Raw genomic sequence first — 20,306 nt, forward strand, 5'->3', positions numbered from 1 at the left:
ACGGCTAGAAACTGCTTTACAAGTAAGTTTGCAGCAAGGTGCACATCACCAGGGCGCAGGACGTCTGGGGAGTCTGTCTAGGAAGACGCTTCCCCAGCTAGCAAGCCGATATATTCTCCAAGGAAGCGCAAACCACAGCGCCTCCTGCGAACAGTGACCAGGGGCTCGAGGACCAGAGGCCCCACTGCCCAGGCCCTGCGGACCGGCCCCCGGGCTGGCGCTCTCCCGAGAGGCGGGAGCGGGGACAGGGGCGGGGCGGCGGCGGCGGCCGGGGGCGCCCGCTCCTCCCCCTCGCGGACGGCCGGGCTGACGGCGCTGAGCCCCCTGCGCGCGGCACATGGGGCGCTTGACCGAGGCGGCGGCAGCGGGCAGCAGCGCTTCAGTGGCGTGCTCCGCCGGGTCCCCTCCCACTCCCCTGCCCCTCTTTTCCACGTCCCCCGGGAGCGCGGCCACCATGGCGTCCAGCGAGGAGGACGGCACCAACGGCGGTGCCTCCGAGGCCGGTGAGGAGAAGGAAGCCACGGGCAGGAGAAGGCGCCTCAGCTTCCTGGCCACCGCCTGGCTCACCTTCTACAACATCGCCATGACCGCAGGGTACGTGTGCCCCGAAGGTCCTTCACCCCCCACAGGCCCTCCTCGCTCTGCTGTCCCCCGACTTGCCGGGAGCAGGGTGCGGGGTGCGGACCGGGAAGGCGCGGCTCCGGCAGCGAGCGGCTCGGGCGCACGGGGTGCGCGCGGACCCGGCTGCGGGCTGGCGGCGGCGGCGCGGGGGTGGGCGCGGCGCCGGGGTCGCGGGCGGTGGCCGTGGGGGAGGGGCGCGGGCGCCTGCCCCGCCGCCGCCCGGGTTGAATGGAGCGAGGCGGGCGGGGGAGCCGGGCGCTGCTTGCTGGGCATTGCCTAATACGGTGCCCGGCGCGGCGCAGCGGCCGGGGCGCGGGCCGGAGGTTAAGTATAGACCGGGGCAGGAATGCGGGGCCGACCCGCGGGGGAGGCGGCCGGGCCCGGTCGCCCGCTTTGCCACCGCCTGCGGCTGCCGTTGAAGGAACGCCCGCCCGGGTCCTGCCACCCGGGAGCCCCGAGCCGCCCGCACAGACTGCAAATCCGCTTTGAGGGCCGCCAGAGCAGAGCGTGCGGTTCCTGGTGCCGCAGATCCCAGGGCAGTTCTTCTTCACTGTTAATTTCGCCGTAACTCTTCATTAATTAAATTTAAAGCATTGTATGTCTTAGAGCCTCTTTATGGCTCGTATTCCATTACTGATACCCTGTCCTTTATATTTCTGGCTCCTATTATGACTTACAAGTGAGAGTTACATTATAACTGTTCGCTCTTCAAAGAGCTGCATTGATGACTTCTGTGTCAGCTTGTTCCCAAAACCTGTGAGAAAATGCTTTTCAGTTGCAAAATTACACCGCCTTTTGAAAAGTGATTTTTTCCGAGTGTCACACAAAGTATTATTAACCTATATAAATGTGAGGAGAAGTTTACTATTTTAAACTTTCTCCACGGCTTATAGAAAAAAAAATGTGATTGATAAAGATCTAATAAACCTTTTAGTGCGGTATTATAAGCTTAGCCTATTATACTGAATACCAAAAGTAGTGTATAAATATATATTAATTGAGGAATTACTTTGTGCCAGGTACTGTGCTGGTGTTTTACATGTATTAACTGTTTCTAGTTCTCCACATCTGCAAGGGCACATGATACTGCATTTTATAGGTTAGGAGACTGAGACTCAGGTCAAGATCACAAACAGCTCCTAGAGTTATCCTACTTCGTCTTTGTGTTTTCCTAAGTTTTATAATCATCTTTTTTTAAAAAATATTTTTTTTAGTTATAGAAGCGCATAATACCTTTATTTTTTTATTATTATTTTTTTAATGTGGTGCTGAGGAACAGCCCAGTGCCTCACACATGCTAGGTAAGTGCCCTACCACTGAGCTACAACCCCAGTTTTATAATCTTGACAGGAGAAAAACTAATATATTCAAAGCAAATGGAGAACAGTTTAGTGCTCATCATGTGATTCTGCCTTGAAATGCAGTCGGGACTGAAAGATTTCTCTCTGCTCTTGGATAATTTCATTAATTTAATAAACATCTTTAGAACACGTGCCTTGCGTTAATTCTTTCGCTGTCTCTTCCCTTGACGTCCACTCTCCACTTTGAAGCCCAGATTACCATTTCAGACATTGCATTTTAAAGCCTTCAGTGAGAAGAAATAAGAATAAATACAAATAAATAAAAACCAGCCTTTAGTGACTTTACACCTCCACTCTAAGGGATTTAGGCTGTCACTCAAGCCCAATTTCCCCTGCAGTCTTCTTACATTTGAAATCTCTATTATTCCTCAAAGCACCAAGCATTTTTGTGGTCTTTGCTATGTTTGCCCAGTTTCTTCTCTCTTTGCATGGTGCCCTCCTTATTTTGCCCATGACTTCTAACCAAGTCAGCCTATTTGTAGTTTTCTAAGTCTTCTGCCTCCCCTGGGGCAGAATTAAATGCCTTCTCCTTTGTGTTCTAATACATAATTCCTGTCTTCCCTACCATCCTCTGCAAACCAGTGCTTAGTCTAAACTTACCTATTCTCTGCCAAGAAGGTCCCTTGGCATTTTCACAAGGCCAGGGTAACCAAAGTGGAGTAATCCCTAAGAGATTTAGTGGAGACTTTCTATATGCGTTGATATTTGAAGAATAAATTTGCATACATACACAGAAAGTAGACATTTCAAGTTAGATGAATTCTAGAAATAAGCATGAGTTACAAGCCTGGTACCTTGTCTTAAATCTGAGGATCATGTTGGGGATTAGTGGTAAATCGAATTGGAGGAGTGGTGGTGTCAATATTGGGACAAAAATAAATCCATTTAATGAAGTAGTAGAGGCTTAATGGAGGGTGGTTCTTTTAGTTCATTTAACATATTTCTCTTTCAGTGGAACTTTGGAGTGTTTATTCATTTTTTTGTAACAACATTGAAAACAAAATAGTATTTGAGAAATGTAACAAATATTTATCTAAATGTAAAAAAGAACTTGTCTAATTCTATAAGCCTAGCATAAACTTTTCGGTTTTTCCTTATCACCTTTCATATGAGTGTCTAACCTCCAAATTACAAATCTCCCTTCTAAGGGAAGCTTTTACCTGGGCATCTTCATACAGATAGCAACCTACATGCTAATCCTCCTCTCCTTTGCCTGCTTTATTTTTCTCCATCCCATATATGAGCCTGTAACTGTACCACATATTTTACTAATTTTTCATTGCTTAATGTTGTCCCCATTAGAGTAAACTTCAGGCAATACTCAGTAAATATTTATTGAATGAATGAATGTATACATATTTTAAGGCATTTTTGTTACAATAGCTGCTCTATTGTGTACACTCCTGTTTGCACTTAACAAGTGTTTCTATATAGTTTTTATAATTACACCTTTTCAAGGTTATATAAATATGTAGCATTAATGTACGGGGACAGATTAAATCATGTCCCTAATGACGTTTTGCTTCTATTTGTCTCCCTTTCCTACAATGGATTTTCTACATTCAACATTGTTACTTTTGAATGCTTTGGATAAGTTCCCAGAAGTAGAAACCGAACTCTGAAGGATTTTCATAGTACTTGCTCATAATAGGGTCTTGACTAGGCGGATGAGCAATTCTCATATTCATTCTTTCTCTCTTTTCTTAAAAAACAACAAAATATTTTTGAGACCATATGTGTAAATGCATTGGCCTAGGTCAAGTAGGGGACATAAGATAAATATTCTAGGCCTGTCCTTGAAGTGTAACCCAGAGCATTTATATATAAACAATGATTGCAACAAAAGAACAGACTGAGATAAGTGTTTGACAGAGGTGTCAGAGGACAGACCTAGGGAGGGAGAATCAGAGAGAATTTTGTGAAGGAGATCATAGCATTTAAACTGAGCTTTGAAGGATAAGTAGGACTTAATTGGCATGAATGAGAAAACAACATGAATTAGGGTAGTGATGTGAAGTTGCTAGATATCCATTGAGGCAAAAACCAAACAGGCCTGACATGTAGAATGGGAAGTGTGGATGGCCCAAGCTAGGTACTGCTCAGGGCCTCAGATATTTTGCTGGTGTGTTTGGGTTTTAATCAGTCAGCAGTACTGGGCAGTGTCAATTAAAGGATTTTTTTTCACTGCTTTGTTAATTGGGTTACCTTGAACAGGTTAACTTCTCTGATCCTTAGTTTTCTCATCTGTAAAATTGGAATGAAACAACTACTTTGTAAAATTGTTACAAAGAATAAAGAGAATAGAATTGAGATTCTTAGTAAGGTGCCTAATGCACGGGAATGTAATATTTTAATGTTTAAAAATATTAATTCCTGACCCCCTTGTTTAAAATTGCACTTTTTGCAAAAAAAGAACTATTTAAAATATTTCTATAGTATACTTATTAAGTGTTACATAATACGTATGCCTTTTAAATACCTTTTATTGCTGGGGAGGATAGATTATGTGGATTTACCCCAATTTGTTTATCTATTCGTCTGTTGATGGACATTTGAGTTCTTTCCACTTTGGGGCAATCATAATTAAGGTTGTGAACATGCATGTATGAAGTCAGTATATGGACATATGCTTTTATTTTTCTTGGATAAATACCTGTAAGTGGAGTGACTGTGTCATGTAATAGTCCCAAGTTTAATTTCTTAAGCAAATGCAGAACTGTTTTCCATGGGAATTGTACCATTTTTACGTTTCTTTGGGCAATGAATAAGACTTGCAGTTGCTTTTACATCCTTGCCAGCATTTGGTATGGCCTGTCATGATTTCTTTAGACATCCAGTGAGTATATTGTCTCACTGTGGTTTTAGCTTTCCTTTTCTTAGTGACTAATGATACTGCATATCTTTTCATGTGCTTACTTGCTATTTGTATGTCTTCTTGGGTATTAGTATCTCTTCACATATTTTGCCAGTTTTTTCTTTAATGCATTGTTTGGTTTCCTCATGCTGATTTTTGAGATTTCTTCATATAGTCTAAATTTAGGTCCTTCCCAGACAGGTGATTTGCAAGTATTTTCTCTGAGTTGTGACTTGACTTTCATTTACTTAGCTGTGCTTCTCAAAGAGCAAGTGGTCTAAATCATAGTTGAGTCCAGCTTATCAGACTTTTTTTTTTTCTGAACCTTTGGGCTGAACTTTTTATTGGCATGAGTGCCTGTGTGCTCTCAGTGGAAACATTCATATATTGACTGCAAAAGAAAATACAGATTTAGTGTACTAAAGGCAGTTTAGGGATGTTAATGAACAATGTATGAAAGTAAAGATGTGTGAAAGTGAAGACCATTTTTCATACATTCCTCCAAAGGATTGCTTTAAAGGAGAAATATAGAAGATATGACAAATTAGAATATCATATTTCAAAAACTGTTGAAATGATGGGTCTAGGTAATGCACATCAGTAACTGCTACCATCACAAGAAAAAAGAGGAACATTAAGAAATTATGTGCTCCTTATAGAAGTACCAAAACAACCTTTGAAAGCCTTGCCAGAGGATCAAACATGAGTCTGATCAAGGTAACTACCTACCAATTTACAGGAAATACAGAGACAGAACATAATAAAATGACACGTGGGTATCCAATTAGCAAAATCCAGACTGAGAGTAACTCTTCAGGAACAACCACCCAGTGTTTCACAGATAAACTGCAAAAGAGATACAGGGAAGGCAAGATGGAGGGGGGAAACCTATTGAGGGAGTCATGAGAGATTTACCAATAATTACAGTATATGAATCCTGTTTCAGTCATGATTTTAAAAGATTATGAAACAATCAAAATTATAGCTTGTCTTAATATTTTATGACATTGATTTTTTTTAACATCGGATATAGTGATATTATAGCTTTGCTTATTAAAATAATCATATCACTGCCGGGCATGGGTGGCACATGCATATAACCCCAGTGGCTCAAGAGGCTGAGGCAGAAGGATTACAAGTTCAAAGCCAGCCTCAGCAATTTAGCAAGGCCCTATGCAACTTAATGAGAACTTATCTCAATAAAATATTAAAAAGGTTGGGAATGTGGCTCAGTGGCTAAATACCCCTGGATTCAAAATCTGGTACCTCCCCCAAAAATCATTTTAGAGATACATAATGAAACATTTATAAATCATTGGATATTGGATATCTGATTCAAAATAATCAGGGAAGAGAAGTAGAGATTTGGATGAAACAGGATTTTCCATAGGATATTAACTGTTGAAGCTGCATCATGGGCACATGGAGGGGTTTGTTATACCATTCTCTACCTTTCCCTATATGTTTGAAACTGCTTACAGAATGTTGGATTTTTTTTTAAAGGAGATATAAGTATAATAACTAAGTTTTTCAGGGAATAGGTGGTCAGTCTCCAAGAAATCTCAGAAGAAAAAGAAGCCCTGGAAGCTAGCTGGAAGAAAGAGGTGCCCCTTCAATAGGCCCCTGAGGGTCATTGTAGCCATAGTGGCTTGAGAAGGAGGCCTCTGTGTTGTGTAAGTTATGCCACATTTTTCTTGTGATAGCACTGTTCTGTCATCTTTACTTACTAATTTAATAGTTCCACCAAACAAAAACCAAGTCCTTTTTATCTCTAGTTCCCTAGCATCTAGCTCAGTGCCAGCTTAGCAAGAAATGTTGAATCTGAAAGATGAATGAATAAATGAATGAATTTAGCAAGGAAGAAATCTTTATATTGAACTTATTTGTCAAAGAGATTCTGTTTTACCAAGGGCTGGTTGATTGCCTCTATTTGGGTTCAGGTAATCAAGAGCTGTGACATATTTACAAACAAAACAGAACAGAACATCCCAGAAAATGATTTCTAGTGTCAGAAATTCTAGTTACTTTTCAATTTTTTTGTTTTATTAAATGACTGAAATGATGGATGAAGGACGTCCAAAGTTAGTTAAATGTAGGATCCTTAGAAAAACTTTGACATTTCTTTTGATGGGGGCATTCAGGATGTGAGTTCTAATTAGTTTAGAGTAGATCTTGGCCTTATTTACTGAAAAAGAGAGAAGCAATTAGAATGGATGGTTCTATGACTCTCTTGAACCCTGGAAGAAAGAGGTGTTCATTTATTTTGAACAGTGTAGCGATTGCTATGTTTATTGGTACAATACTGCCACCTATGGAACAACAGTAAAACTTTTCATTAGAATTCGTGGGGTTTTTTTTTTGCATAATGCTATTAAAAATTTGGAAAACTTGCCATTTAAATTTATTCTTCAATGAATTCTTTTACTTAGCATATGAAGCAGTTGTATAGTGGAAAAAATATATCTCAGATTAATTTTTAATTAATAACTATATCTCAGATTTATATTTTATAGACATCTGAGTTGAGTTTGCCTAAACAAAGACAAAGGTATGGGAAAATGTTTAAGTTTATAAAGCTCATTGAGCTTTTTGTTTTCTTATCAAAAGCATAGGGACTTGGGATTGTGGTTAATGAACTCCTAACATTTTAAACCTGAAAGGTACCTAAAACATTCAGGTTAGCATTCTATGATTAGCCCATCATTGAATTTGATGTTGATATTCACACGAGAAGAATCCAAGAGTAGAATTCAGTGAAGCAGTTTTATAGTGGAAAAAGAACAAAACTGGTGGTGTGGAGACCTCAGAGGTTCTAGTGAAGCTTTGTTGGTTAACTTAATCTAAGGTTTGGGGTCAGTAACTTAAATGTCTCTAGATGATGATTATCTCATCAGAAAGAGCGGTTTTCAAACTCTTTTTGAAAGCAGACTACTATGAGTTAAAATATTTGAGCCTAGACCCCCCCATATAATTTTCATGATGTATCAGTGGTATGAATTTAAGTATGATTACTATGATCAGCTCCTATCTAAGGATATAGTACATACTTAAAATCAAATCAGTGCAACATAGTGTTTAGAAGCAGAGCCTCTGATGGTTTTAGCCTCTGGTGGTTTTAGGTCCAAGCCACCTGATTGTGTGTCTTCAGCAGTATAATAGGATAATACCTGATAGGGTTATTATAAAATTAAGTGTGAATATGTAACAGTGTCTAGAACATAGAAAGCAATCTAAGATATGCTTATTATTATCGTTGTTATCAATATTTCTGCATTTCAGATGTCTGATCATTTCATTTACTTCCTGTTGTATCTGATAAGAAAGTCATTGCTCTTACTTGGGTATATGCTAAGGAGGAATTCCAGAAGTGGGAGTGTCATCCCACCATGTTCTTACTGTTCTGTTGAGTTGTGTCTTCCTTCAACCACAAATTTCTTTGCAGAAAACTTTTTAAGCTGTCTGTCCATGGCATGAGGATTGTTTAGTTAAAAACTTAAAACTGTATAATTGCATAATTTGTAAAACCACTCAACTGAATGCTTTGAAGACTGATCTACAAGACTGGACTAGCCCCTCATTTCCATGGGTGTGTTATTCAGACTTTTGAAACAGGAAAAAGGAGGCAACTTTTTTCAATTTCAGCATGCTTTAGTGTTTGTAAGGGAAACTCTGAAAAAAATTACTTCTCATTGGTTACTCAAGGAAGAGTGAGAAGCAGTATGAGAAAGCTAATGGCCAGAGTGTGGCGTATATTTTAAGTACAATTAATTCGTGGTACCGAATCTGTATTTAATATATGAAGGTGAGCTGAAAAGTGAGGGTTAATGTATTTTGGGGGGTTTCTTAAATTAAAGTTTTGAAGGTAGACCATGTCTGATTTTCTGTCTATCCTTTCTGTGGTATAGCATCTATTTTTATTCTGTGAAAATTATGTAAATAGTAATTGATGATTCTTATTCAAGATTTCTACTTATACCCGCATATATTACATAGTTGCATAAAATACGTATTTATACACACAAGTGCAGCTTTGACAGATTTCTACCTCATGACACCTTCACATAATTTTATTAACTTTTAAATGATAGTGTCATTTTTGGTACATAAAACTATTTTCTGAATCCAGAAATAAACTGGACAGTGTCTTCTCTGGTTGGTCTCATGTGTTCTCTTCCTGCCCTTGCAGAATCAATATAATAATGCCTTTTCTGCTTTTGTATTGATTGAAGAAGAAATACAGTTGATCAATAAATATATGAAAAAGTGCTCATCATCTCTAGCAATTAGAGAAATGCACATCAAAACTACTTTTTAAAACATAAATTATATATATATATATATATATATATATATATATATATATATATTTATTTATTTATTGTTGTAGTAGTTGACACAATGTCTTTATTTTATTTATATGTGGTGCTGAGGATAGAACCCAGGGCCTCACATGTGTTAGACGAGCACTGTACCACTGAGCCCCAGCCCCAGCCCCTCAAAACTACTTTAAGATTTCATCTCACTCCAGTCATAATGGCAGCTATCAGCAATATAAGCACAATAAGTGTTGGCGAGGTTGTGGGGGGAAAAGGCACACTCATACATTGCTGGTAGAACTGCAAATTGGTGCAACCACTCTGGAAAGCAGTATGGAGATTCCTTAGAAAACTTAGAATGGAACCACCATTTGACCCAGCTATCCCACTTGTTTGTCTATACCCAAAGGACTTTAAAACAGCATATTACAGAGATCCAGCTACATCAAAATTTATAGCAGCTCAACTTACAATAGCTAAACTATGGAACCAGCTTAGGTGTCCTTTGGTAGGTGAATGGGTAAAGAAAATGTGGTGTAGATACACAATGGAATATTATTCAGCCTTAAAGAAGAATGAAATGATGGCATTTGCCAGTGAATGGGTGGAACTGGAGACTGTCATGCTAAGCAAAATAAGCCAATCCCAAAAAACCAAAAGCTGAATGTTTTCTCTGATATGTAGATGCTAATTCACAATAAGCATGGGCGTGGGGCTAGAGAAGAACAGAGTTACTTTTAGGCAGAGAGGAATGAAGGGAGGGGCGGGGGTATGGAGGTAGAAAGGATAACAGAATGAATTAGACATTAATACTCTATGTGCATAGATGATTATGTGACCAGTGTGATTCTACATCATGTACAACCAGAAGAAAGTTATACTCCTTTTATGTATGACATGTCAAAGTGCATTCTTCTGTCATGTATAATTAGAACAAATAAAAAAAATTGTGGTAAAATATGCATAACATTTACCATCTTACCTTTTTAAAATGTGCAGCTCAGTGGCATTAAGTATATTCACATTGTTATGCAGCCATTATCATTGTCTGTGCCCCTAGCATATTTTACTTAACGTTGTTTCTTTATAGTTCATCCACATCATGACATCTGTCAGAGTTTCCTTCCTTTTTAAGGCTGAGTAATATTCCATTGTGTGGATAGACCATGGCTTATCCATTCAGTCATTGATGGACATTTGGGTTGCTTCTGCTTTATAACTGTTGTGGATAATGCTTCCCTGAACATGCAGTGGTATGAATTTAATAGAACTTTATAAAATACTTTTTTTTTTCCCTAGGTGGTTGGTTCTGGCTATTGCCATGGTACGTTTTTATATGGAAAAAGGAACACACAGAGGTTTATATAAAAGTATTCAGAAGACACTTAAATTTTTCCAGACATTTGCCTTGCTTGAGGTAAGTTTTCTATCATGCTATTTCTCTATGTTGCAATATTTTTTGAAAATATTTTTGTTGATCAGTGTCAATCTTATTTTGCTACTTACCACCTACAGATTGGTTTAATACCAGTGTTGAAGGGGAGTTATTTTATATAATTGACTTTTGATTTTTTTTTATTTGCTTACAGATAGTCCACTGTTTAATTGGTGAGTTTTTGCTCTGATTTTATCTTTTCATTATGATTTGCCTTTAGGGCAATAGTTGACTTGTTTTTCTCTTCAAGGAATTGTGCCTACTTCTGTGCTTGTGACTGGGGTCCAAGTGAGTTCAAGAATCTTTATGGTGTGGCTTATTACTCACAGTATAAAACCGGTAAGTAATATAAACACGCTGTGTTCTTGAGCCTTCAGCGAAGCTTTCCATTTATTGATGTCTAAAATATTAACATTTGCATATTTCAGAAAGCAGAATATTTAGGCAAAAGATAATTGGATTTAAATTTAAGTATCATTCTACGTTGATTTTGTGCTGTGATAGATTGACTTTGAAAAATAAACAACCAAATTATTGACATTTTTACCCACGATATACTCTTCTCTGATGTTTATAGTGGTTTTTAAAATTAACATTCATCTTCTGTCAGATACCTAAGTGAAAATTTTCTGTTGAAGTTTTTTTTTTCTATTAAAGTGATTCTCTTTGATTCTATAATTGAAGTTGTCAATATAAACAGTTTATTTTTCCTCATTTAGCATTAGTATTCTTGCTCATTCAAAAAGTAAATGTAGTGGGTCTGAACAAATGGAAAAGACTGAATTAAAAGTGAGGTTGGTTGTTTTTTTGTTTTTTTTTAAATAATCAAAGGGTACAAAATCTCAGTTAAGCAAGAGGAATAAGTTCAAGAGATCTGTTGCACAACATGGGAAATGTAGTTAATTAAAAGGTATTTCTATCAGTAGGTTTTCAGTGTTCTCACCACTAATAAATGCCAAATCTGTGAAGGAGTACATTTGTTAATTAGCTTGCTTTAGCCATTCCATAACGTCTATGTATTTTAAAACACCATGTTTTACAGTGTAAATATATGCAATTTAAAAAATATATATTTTTTTAGTTGTAGAGGGACACAGTATCTTTTTACTTTTGTTTATTTTTATGTGGTGCTAAGGGTCAAACCCAGTACCTCACACATACTAGGCTAGTGCTCTACCCCTGAACTACAGCCCCAGCCCAAATACGTGCCATTTTAATTTGTCAATTAAAGCATAATCTTTAAAAAAGGTAAGGTCAAAACACTTAGGGAAAATATTATTTATGGAGGCATGAAAAGAGACCGACTTAATTACTGAATCTAATTAATGGCTTAAGTCTTTTTAGACAAAACAAACACCAGGCCGATGCTGTCAAGACACGGGGCTTTTTAAACCTACTACGGAAACATTTCCCTGCTCGACCCCTCTGACCTTCTTGACAGCCCTGGTAGCCTACTGTCTACTTGAGGACAGATCTCTGGCCTCCTTTCCATTCTGCAGATGCCTTTCTTGTCTCCTCTGTGCTTTGGGACTGGCACAGAACCTCCTCTCCATTTCCTCTTAGCCTCGCTAGCCGCCTGTCTGCTTGGGGACAGATCTCTGACCTTACGCCCTTTTACTACTCTACACCGTTGGCCCTCTTGACTGGTGTGTTTCACTCCACTTTCTGGATCCACCCAGTCCCTAACCACCATACCCACAGCTGTGAGCACATGCTGCAGGGAGAGGCAGCCTCTTCATTGATTCTGGTTGCTTCCCAACTTAAAAGCAGGAATACAACATTATCAGAGTAAAAGACAGCCCAGACTGTCTCTTCCAGGCCACAGAGGATCTGAAGAAGGAGAGAGAAGAAAGACAAAGATAGGAAAGCCAACATGCAAGAGAGAGAGAGAGAGAGAGAGAGAGAGAGAGAGAGAGAGAGAGAGAATATTAAAGTAACACTGCTGTGGAGTGGCAAGTTCCAAAGAGGGGGAAAAAAAAAAGGATCTTTCCTTTTATCCAGAGAATCTGTCCCTTAGTATTACTTTTTCTTTTTGTTCCATAATAGTTTTCCATTGGCACCTATCAGCCACTTCTTAATTAATTCAACATTTATTGAACACATTTGGTACACTTAACAGAGTTCTAATTTCTGCATTTACAAAAATAAATAAGATAATACAAGCTGTCAAGGTACTGGCTATTGGGAAGTGGGGCGGGGGGCAGCAGTTCAACAAGCATTGAATCATGGAACAGGTACTAACTGCAGCTGTTCAGTGCCTGACACTGTGGGATATGGCTGTTATAACACAAATATGGTTCCCATCTCAGGGAGCCCAAAATTAAGAGAGAAGATAAGTAAGTGGTAACACAAATGCTTATTTAATTATATTAGCGTTAAGTGCTTTAAAATGAGAGCCCAGTTTGCATTGCAATAACCTAGGGACCAAGTCCTTTCTAGGGAGTGATAAAGTGAAAAAGTGATATGTATGTTGAACATAGACAGATATACAAGAACTAGCCAGAAGAAATTTTAATACAGATTGGCACGTGTTATATACAAATACAAACAAAATACTGTGAGCACAAGGAAGGTGAGCAAGTAACTGCTCAAGTGACTTAGGAAAGTTTTCCAGAGGGTATAATCTTTTAGCTGATGAGGAAAGATATTCTATGGGAAACAATAAGGATTAACATTCTAATCAGATGGAATAATGTGTAAAGACCCAAATATTCAGAGTATATTCTGGAAATAACACAAAGTTTAGTGTTACCACAATGAGAAGCAGGTAGGAGGATTGCATGATTGTAGATGAAGCTGGTCAGGTTTCTGAGCTCAGATTGTAAGGAACCCCAGATATCATGCTCAAGGTTATAGGACTTATCCCTTTACCCCATTTAGCAACAGGGGAGCAGTAAAGCTTTTAAATCATTAAGATTTAGCTGATTTTTTTTTGTTTGTTTGTTTGCTTTGTTTTGTTTTTAAGAGAAAATTTTCATCCATGAGGAAAATAGAGGATAAACTGTTTAGGAGATGGTCACAGTAGTCTGGATAAGAAGTGATAAGGTGCTGAATTAAAATAGTCGTAATCAGGACCAAGACCGGGGCATATTACAGAGTTTGTATCATAGTAGAATATGTGTGATGTGTGATTGGATGACTAATAGAATGTTGGAGAGTCCGATTGTTGCCATTCTGCTTTCAAGGAGATGATGGTTGGAGTTACTGGCTGGAGTGAAGGATAAGGCAGAAAAATCAGTAAATAGTTGACTATTCCTGTGAGTAGGACGTACTTAACTTCCATGTTAATAGCTAATTATGCAGTGGTAATGGCCTTAAGTTTTCTGTGTTGCTTTTGCCTACCCCACCCAGTCCATTTTAATAAAAAACAATAAATAATCAAAATAATTAAGATGTATCTCTCTTTGACAAGTAAGTTCAGGGTTGAACGACACTGGATTTCTCTGTACTTCTGCAGATCCAGAATGAGGAGAGTGTGGTGCTTTTTCTGGTGTCGTGGACGGTGACTGAGATCACTCGCTATTCCTTCTACACATTCAGTCTTCTCGACCACTTGCCATACTTCATTAAATGGGCCAGGTGGCGATGTCTTGCAGTTTAGCTTTTCACCATCCTGTGCATGCTTTTTGTGTGCTGAGTTAACACCCGAGAATTAAAATTTGTGTTGTAGCTCACGATGCCAGAATGCGGTTGTTCTGGTTATTAGCAGTGTTATAACTTGTATTCTAGAAGCTTAATTTAATGATCAGAGGTGAATCATGTTAATATGCATTTTGTGCGAAATTGAAACAAGATAAATCCTTAAGTAATCTCAGAACAAGTCATTTATTTTTCTTTGAAAGTATGATATGTACTTTTGGAATTACATTAAAGCTGTACTAAATATGTGGTATTTTATCTGATTGATTTACATCATTTTAATATTCAGTCTGACATCCACAATTTTTAACTTCTTATATAACAGTACCTGTTTTTTCTTTTGTTCTAAATAGTAGAGACAGACATTTTCTTGAAATTGTATTAGGAATGTGAACCAGAGTTATATTTTAGGGGTTCCAAATATGTCTATCCTAAACTAATAGTTCTAAAAACAAAGATATAGCCAATTATCTTTAAAAATATAATTTTTAAGATATTATCTTAAAAAGATAATATCTTTTTTTTTTTTTTTTTTTTTTTTTTTGGCTACTTGGGGATTGAACCCAGGATTGCTCTGCCACTGAGCCACATCCCCATTCCTTTTTATATTTGAATCGGAGTCTCATTAAGTTACTAATACTGGCCTCAAAACTTGTGATCCTCCTTCCTTAGCCTCCCCAGTCACTGGGATTACAGGTGTGTACCACCACACCCAGCTCCTGTTCTTTTTGAATTCTTTGGGCAACTAATATTTTACAAAGATATTTAGAAACAAAACTGCTCTTTGGAGAACAAATCACAAACCAGTATAGATTTGTCCATTCCATTCTCTTTGTTGTGTTTATAGTAGTAATAACATAATAACAGCTGGTGTATGCTGGCTGCACACCTGATGTGCAGCTATGAACCAAACACAACCAGAGGTATTGTCTCATGAAGAAGACAAAAAGTTACAAAACTAATAGGTCCATGATAAGTCAGGAGGTGGTAAGTACAAGATGTACTCCCATCTCTGAGTATGACAGTAGTAGTCAACTGATGCCTTATGTAGAATAATTACATCTATAGTAGTGATTTATTATAGTAGTAAATAAAAGTAATGTTTTCATTGTAAAAAGCTCAGAAGTATATAGAATAAATATGATCAGTTCCTGCCGAGCCCACACGCTGCCTTTAGAAGGGAAAACCAGAATTACACAGACTTTTTTAGAAAAAAAATATAAAAACACAGGTGTGAATTTTCAAAACATAAGTAGGGTGATACTATACTTGGTTTTTGTTTATATTTTGGAGCTCTTTTTTTTTAAAACAGTACAGATGAATTTTGATCTCTTTCTTTAATATTCTAATGAACCAATTCTCATTCTAAGTGAACCAGTTCTCTATGGTTGGAATTTAGATTGTTCCCAGTCTTCTGATAGTATAAGTAATGCTTTGACAACCTATATCCAATGCTATATTTCTGTTATTTTTTTAAAAAAAAACTCTGATATTTGTTAGTTTCAGATCCTCTTAAGAGCCTAACACTTTTTCTTAATTGATTACCTTTTTTTAATAGCTCATGTATTGTACATGTTCAAATATAATAAATTAGAATATATAAATTAAAAAAAGGAAATAGCTTTAAAATCCATCTATACAAGAATGACCACTGATCTGACCAAGGATTATGTTCTGTTATATCATCTCTCAGACTTTTAAAAACATTCTTTTTTTAGACATTTGTGATTTACCACTTTACATATAATTAAATTCTTTAAGATTATATTTTTATTTAAATATATTGTCTGTCACAAGAAGGTTGCTCTACCGTTTATAGATGTCTGGTTGATTTTATCAGTGTCCTACATAAATATATATCCACTTTTAATGATTGAACCTTTTACAGGGTTGGCAGTTTTGAATGTAGTTGGACTTAGAATGCATATCAATACCATTTTGCATGATAGTCTTTGGGACCTCTGGTGTCTTTAAAAATATTAACTCATGGCATAGTCTCTTTTAATTGGCTATATTTACAAAATTTGTTTGAAGAAGGTAACAATGAACCTTGTGCATTTTCCTCAGGTCATGCACATTATTCTTTGATGATTTGTCTCTGTGCCTTTTGCAGTGCATTTGCATGTCTTGCTTTTCTAGAAAAGCACAAAACTGCCATTGTGTGCCTAAGTTTTCTGTTTAAAAAAGATTTGTCAATTGCCTTAATGTTAAAAAAGATGCAATGTAAAATCTTTCAACTTTGAAATGCATGTGCTATCTTAATCCTTGTCATTTAATCACAATCATAATTACATTTCCTGTCCAAAAAAATCTTAAAAATCTCCACTGTCTGATTATATTTCAACCTCTTTCAGTAATCTAAAATAATAATAGTTTTTAAGTTCAAATGTGGAAGCTATTGTTCTCAAATAAAACTTCACTTTAAAAATTGCTTCCTATTTGGCCTACAGACATAATTTAAATGTATTTTGATTCTGCTTATATGTCGAGGGTGTTCTTGGAAAACTTCACAGAATAGATAATTGTACAGTGGGTTATGTTTTCAAATTCCCTTCCATTTTAATTTCAAAAGTGCATTCCCTCTAAACTATTTGAGGTGACAGTTGGGAATCTTCAAGGAAGTGTTAGATCATTCTGAATGTGGATAGTTAAATCTCCTATAAGTCTACCCTCAGAACTTAGTGACATGTAATTTTTTTTTAAAGTACAAGTAGAGTCAGATAAGTTGTATTAGATATTTTCACTGTCTTTAAGGCTTTAAAGAAATTTACTCTAGGAGTGATAATTTTTTTTCTATTAAAAAACAGTGTTACCCAAAAGTCATTTGAGAGCCACATAAAATAAAAAACAATCAGTTTGGTTGTTTTTTTTTTTTCCTTGTGAAAAGAATATAAAATTTTCAGTTACATAATTTTGTTAACTTGAGATAGGAAAAGATTGATTTAAATATTGCACAGATAACTACACAAGACTGGTAAGAAAGCAGGGTTAAAACCAAGGAGAGGATACATGGGTAGAGGAAAGGGAATCTTTTTTCTTTCACCATTAATTCATTTTGGCAAATAATTGTGTTGTTCTCTCTCGCATCACTTATCCTCATAGATTTGTGGTCCAGGGGAATCGGGTGATTTTTAAGTTGTCTCCAAGCTGCTTCAAACATCAAATTTAATTTCTATAAATATTTCCAAATGCCAACAGTGATTAAATAAGACACAGATTGACTTGATTTCTTTTTCCATCAACATTTTTACTTACTTTTCGATGGTAACTGCTGTATAATGAATGACTTGGAGAAAAGTAATTTTCTTTAGTGAGGAAGTGTCATTGTCTTGGAACCCCTAGGCTCTTCCTGTGTGAGAGCAGGAGAAAACCGGGTGTTCCCCTCATAAACAAGGCCTGGCCCTCTCTGGGCTAGAGACCTTGCCAGGGGCCAGATGAACTAGTGGTGATTTTGGAGTTTGAATAGAAATTTCCAGCTCTATTTTTTAAGCAAAAGAACTGTGTATTTCTTTTATTCTGAGAGCAGTTTGAGACAACACACTCCTTAGTAGTTAACTGATGCCTTAGGTAGAATTATTAGTTCTATAGTAGTAATTAGTTATTAAAATACCTTTTAAGGATAACTGCTGTGGACATTCTAAGGTTTAGATACACTAGGATCAAAACCAGTGTTTTTAACCACTGAACATTTGATCACTAAATAAACAGCCGTAGGGGGCAAAAAAGCAGTCCCTTATGATCCCATGCACCAAAGAAGACGCCTTTACAGTAATTAAAAGACTTTGTTAAGAAACGTGTAGTGAGCCACAGGGGAGCACACCTACCGTCCTAACTACCCCGTGGCAGAGGCCAGCTGAGCCATTTAAGCACAGGAGTTTGAGACCAAGCAGGGCAACATAGCATGACCCTGTCTCAAAAAAAACCCCAAACTTTAAATGTATAAAACGATTTCAATACAGTGAAGTAAGTTCGCCTCTTATTTTACTAAGAAGATCTAGCCATTTAGAATGAAAACTGCCATTAGAAAAAAAAGGATGATAGTTAATGAGCAAATGGTTAAAGCAAAAAAATGGACCTATTTATGTGAGGTTATTATAGGAGAATCTCAATGTTTAAATGCATTCATTTTGAAAGTCTCATGTTATAAAATCCAATAGTGATTCCAGGAAAATAATTCTCTGAGGTTTTTTTCCTTTCTCCAGGTATAATTTTTTTATCATCTTATACCCTGTTGGAGTTGCTGGTGAACTTCTTACAATATATGCTGCCCTGCCGTACGTGAAGAAAACGGGAATGTTTTCAGTAAGACTTCCTAACAAATACAATGTCTCTTTTGACTACTATTATTTTCTTCTCATAACCATGGCCTCATATATACCATGTAAGTATATATTTATTAGTACTTGTGTTTAACACATGCTATGCAGAATTTTAGAAAGGTGTCATAATAACCTAATGACTGCTCAAAATACATTAAAATCGCTCAGTACCATGTTTGTTTATAACTTAGAATAATTGAAGGGGGAATGAGTTTTTAACTGGCTATGAGGAAAAGGTAAGTAAATTAATACACAGTAATTGCTTTTTCAGAATCGGTTAAAAATAGATGTGCTTTGTGCAATAAATTTTTCTAAAGAAAAAGAAAAATCATTTGAAAAGTATGCTGTTTGTAAACATTTGGAATTATGTACCTGAATATAAGCATTCTATTCAAGAAAATTTAAGATCATTTGTATCTGTTCATTAAGCATACTTGGAAAAATCATCTAGGAGTACTTTTTAGTCTGATTTGTGTGGCTCTGTGAACTAGAAAACAGTAAATATTTCTTTAAATATTTTCAATAATTCAGCCTCTTCACTAGTCTCTCATTATGTTTCAGTAGTTGAAATAAATTGGTGAGACTTTAAACATTTATTTAAATACTAATAAGAACTATTTTTAGATCAGATTTTGATAGTCACTAGAAGGAAATAGAAGAGAAAAGGCAAGGTTGTTATGTACCTTTTCTCAGTGAAATGATAGACTGATGTAAGTGCGGGGAGAGAGGAAATGAAAGTCCATAGAATATCACCTAAAGGGGTGTGCATAAAACTTGGACAATACCTTGAGGTCTCTACCTTTGAAGTTTTTCCAAAATCAGAAGGTACTTAATGGTCAGAGTGTTGTCTTCTAGCATTTCACCTGACTCTGCATCCGATTTTTCCATGCAAGCCAGTTCAGGAGGGCTCAGGAAGGTGTTCCTGCACTGTCACCCCCTTGCTTTCCCCAGTATCCAGTTAATGGTAACATGGCTTGAGCAGCAGCAGAGCCTGCATGACATTTCAAAGTGTTACTGAATTCTAAATTCAGACTTGTTCCTCCTGATCATTAGGAAGGGGTATTTCTCAAGGTGTTTAAGTTTTTTCTAAACACAGAACAAACAAAAACATTCTCAAAAGTTTATTGCATTAAAAACATTAAAATGTTTGGACCTAGAGCTTCATAATATGTTTGGGGGTTAGCAAGGATATACACTGTGCTTTATTGCAAACACTGCCACATTTAACAGGCTTCAGGCATAAACAACTTAAAGCAATAGCTTATCTTTCTTTGTTTTCTTTTTTCATTTAAGTGTTTCCACAACTCTATTTTCATATGTTACGTCAAAGAAGAAAGGTGCTTCATGGAGAGGTGATTGTAGAAAAGGATGATTAAATGATCCCTACAAACAAGGTGCTTTTTCCAGAATAACCAGGATTACTTGAGTCCAAGTTTTAATAACAAGAATAAAGAACTTCATGAAATATCATGGAATGTATTATTGTTTCTTAAAATATAACCTGAGACTAATGGTGTTTGCCAATATTTGTCTTCATATTGTGCCAAGTCTATTTTTTAGAAGAACTGTATAGTTATTATGAGTTCCTGGGTAGATGTTGATCATTTAGAAAATAACTGGGTGTATTACCTGGGGGAAGGGGGCTTTTTATTTTACTAATTTTTTTTGCAACTTATGCTCAATGCTTTTAAAATCAATCTCTACAAATTAGTTTAATGATATAACGTTAAGACACCTACAGTGACATTTGTGTGGTATTTA

At 37.0% G+C, this 20,306-nt stretch overlaps 1 protein-coding gene across 1 annotated transcript; it reads left to right on the top strand.

Moving 5' to 3' along the window:
* The first annotated feature begins 283 nt into the window (after positions 1-283).
* Hacd1 (3-hydroxyacyl-CoA dehydratase 1) lies at positions 284-20,015 on the top strand. The gene is made up of 7 exons (XM_076831782.1): positions 284-594; positions 10,452-10,569; positions 10,742-10,760; positions 10,838-10,926; positions 14,045-14,166; positions 18,429-18,607; positions 19,839-20,015. The coding sequence occupies exons 1-7, from the start codon at positions 338-340 to the stop codon at positions 19,919-19,921; spliced, it is 867 nt and encodes a 288-aa protein (XP_076687897.1). The 5' UTR covers positions 284-337; the 3' UTR covers positions 19,922-20,015.
* Positions 20,016-20,306: the final 291 nt, after the last annotated feature.

Source organism: Callospermophilus lateralis, chromosome 13 (assembly GCF_048772815.1).
Source record: "Callospermophilus lateralis isolate mCalLat2 chromosome 13, mCalLat2.hap1, whole genome shotgun sequence".
In the NCBI taxonomy this organism is placed as follows: Eukaryota; Metazoa; Chordata; class Mammalia; order Rodentia; family Sciuridae; genus Callospermophilus; species Callospermophilus lateralis.

Coding starts and splice junctions, on each gene's coding strand:
- Hacd1 (XM_076831782.1), top strand. CDS start 338: ATGGGGCGCTTGACCGAGGCGGCGGCAGCGGGCAGCAGCGCTTCAGTG. Junction 595..10,451: donor AACATCGCCATGACCGCAGG/GTACGTGTGCCC, acceptor TTTTTTCCCTAG/GTGGTTGGTTCTGGCTATTG. Junction 18,608..19,838: donor CATGGCCTCATATATACCAT/GTAAGTATATAT, acceptor TTTTCATTTAAG/TGTTTCCACAACTCTATTTT.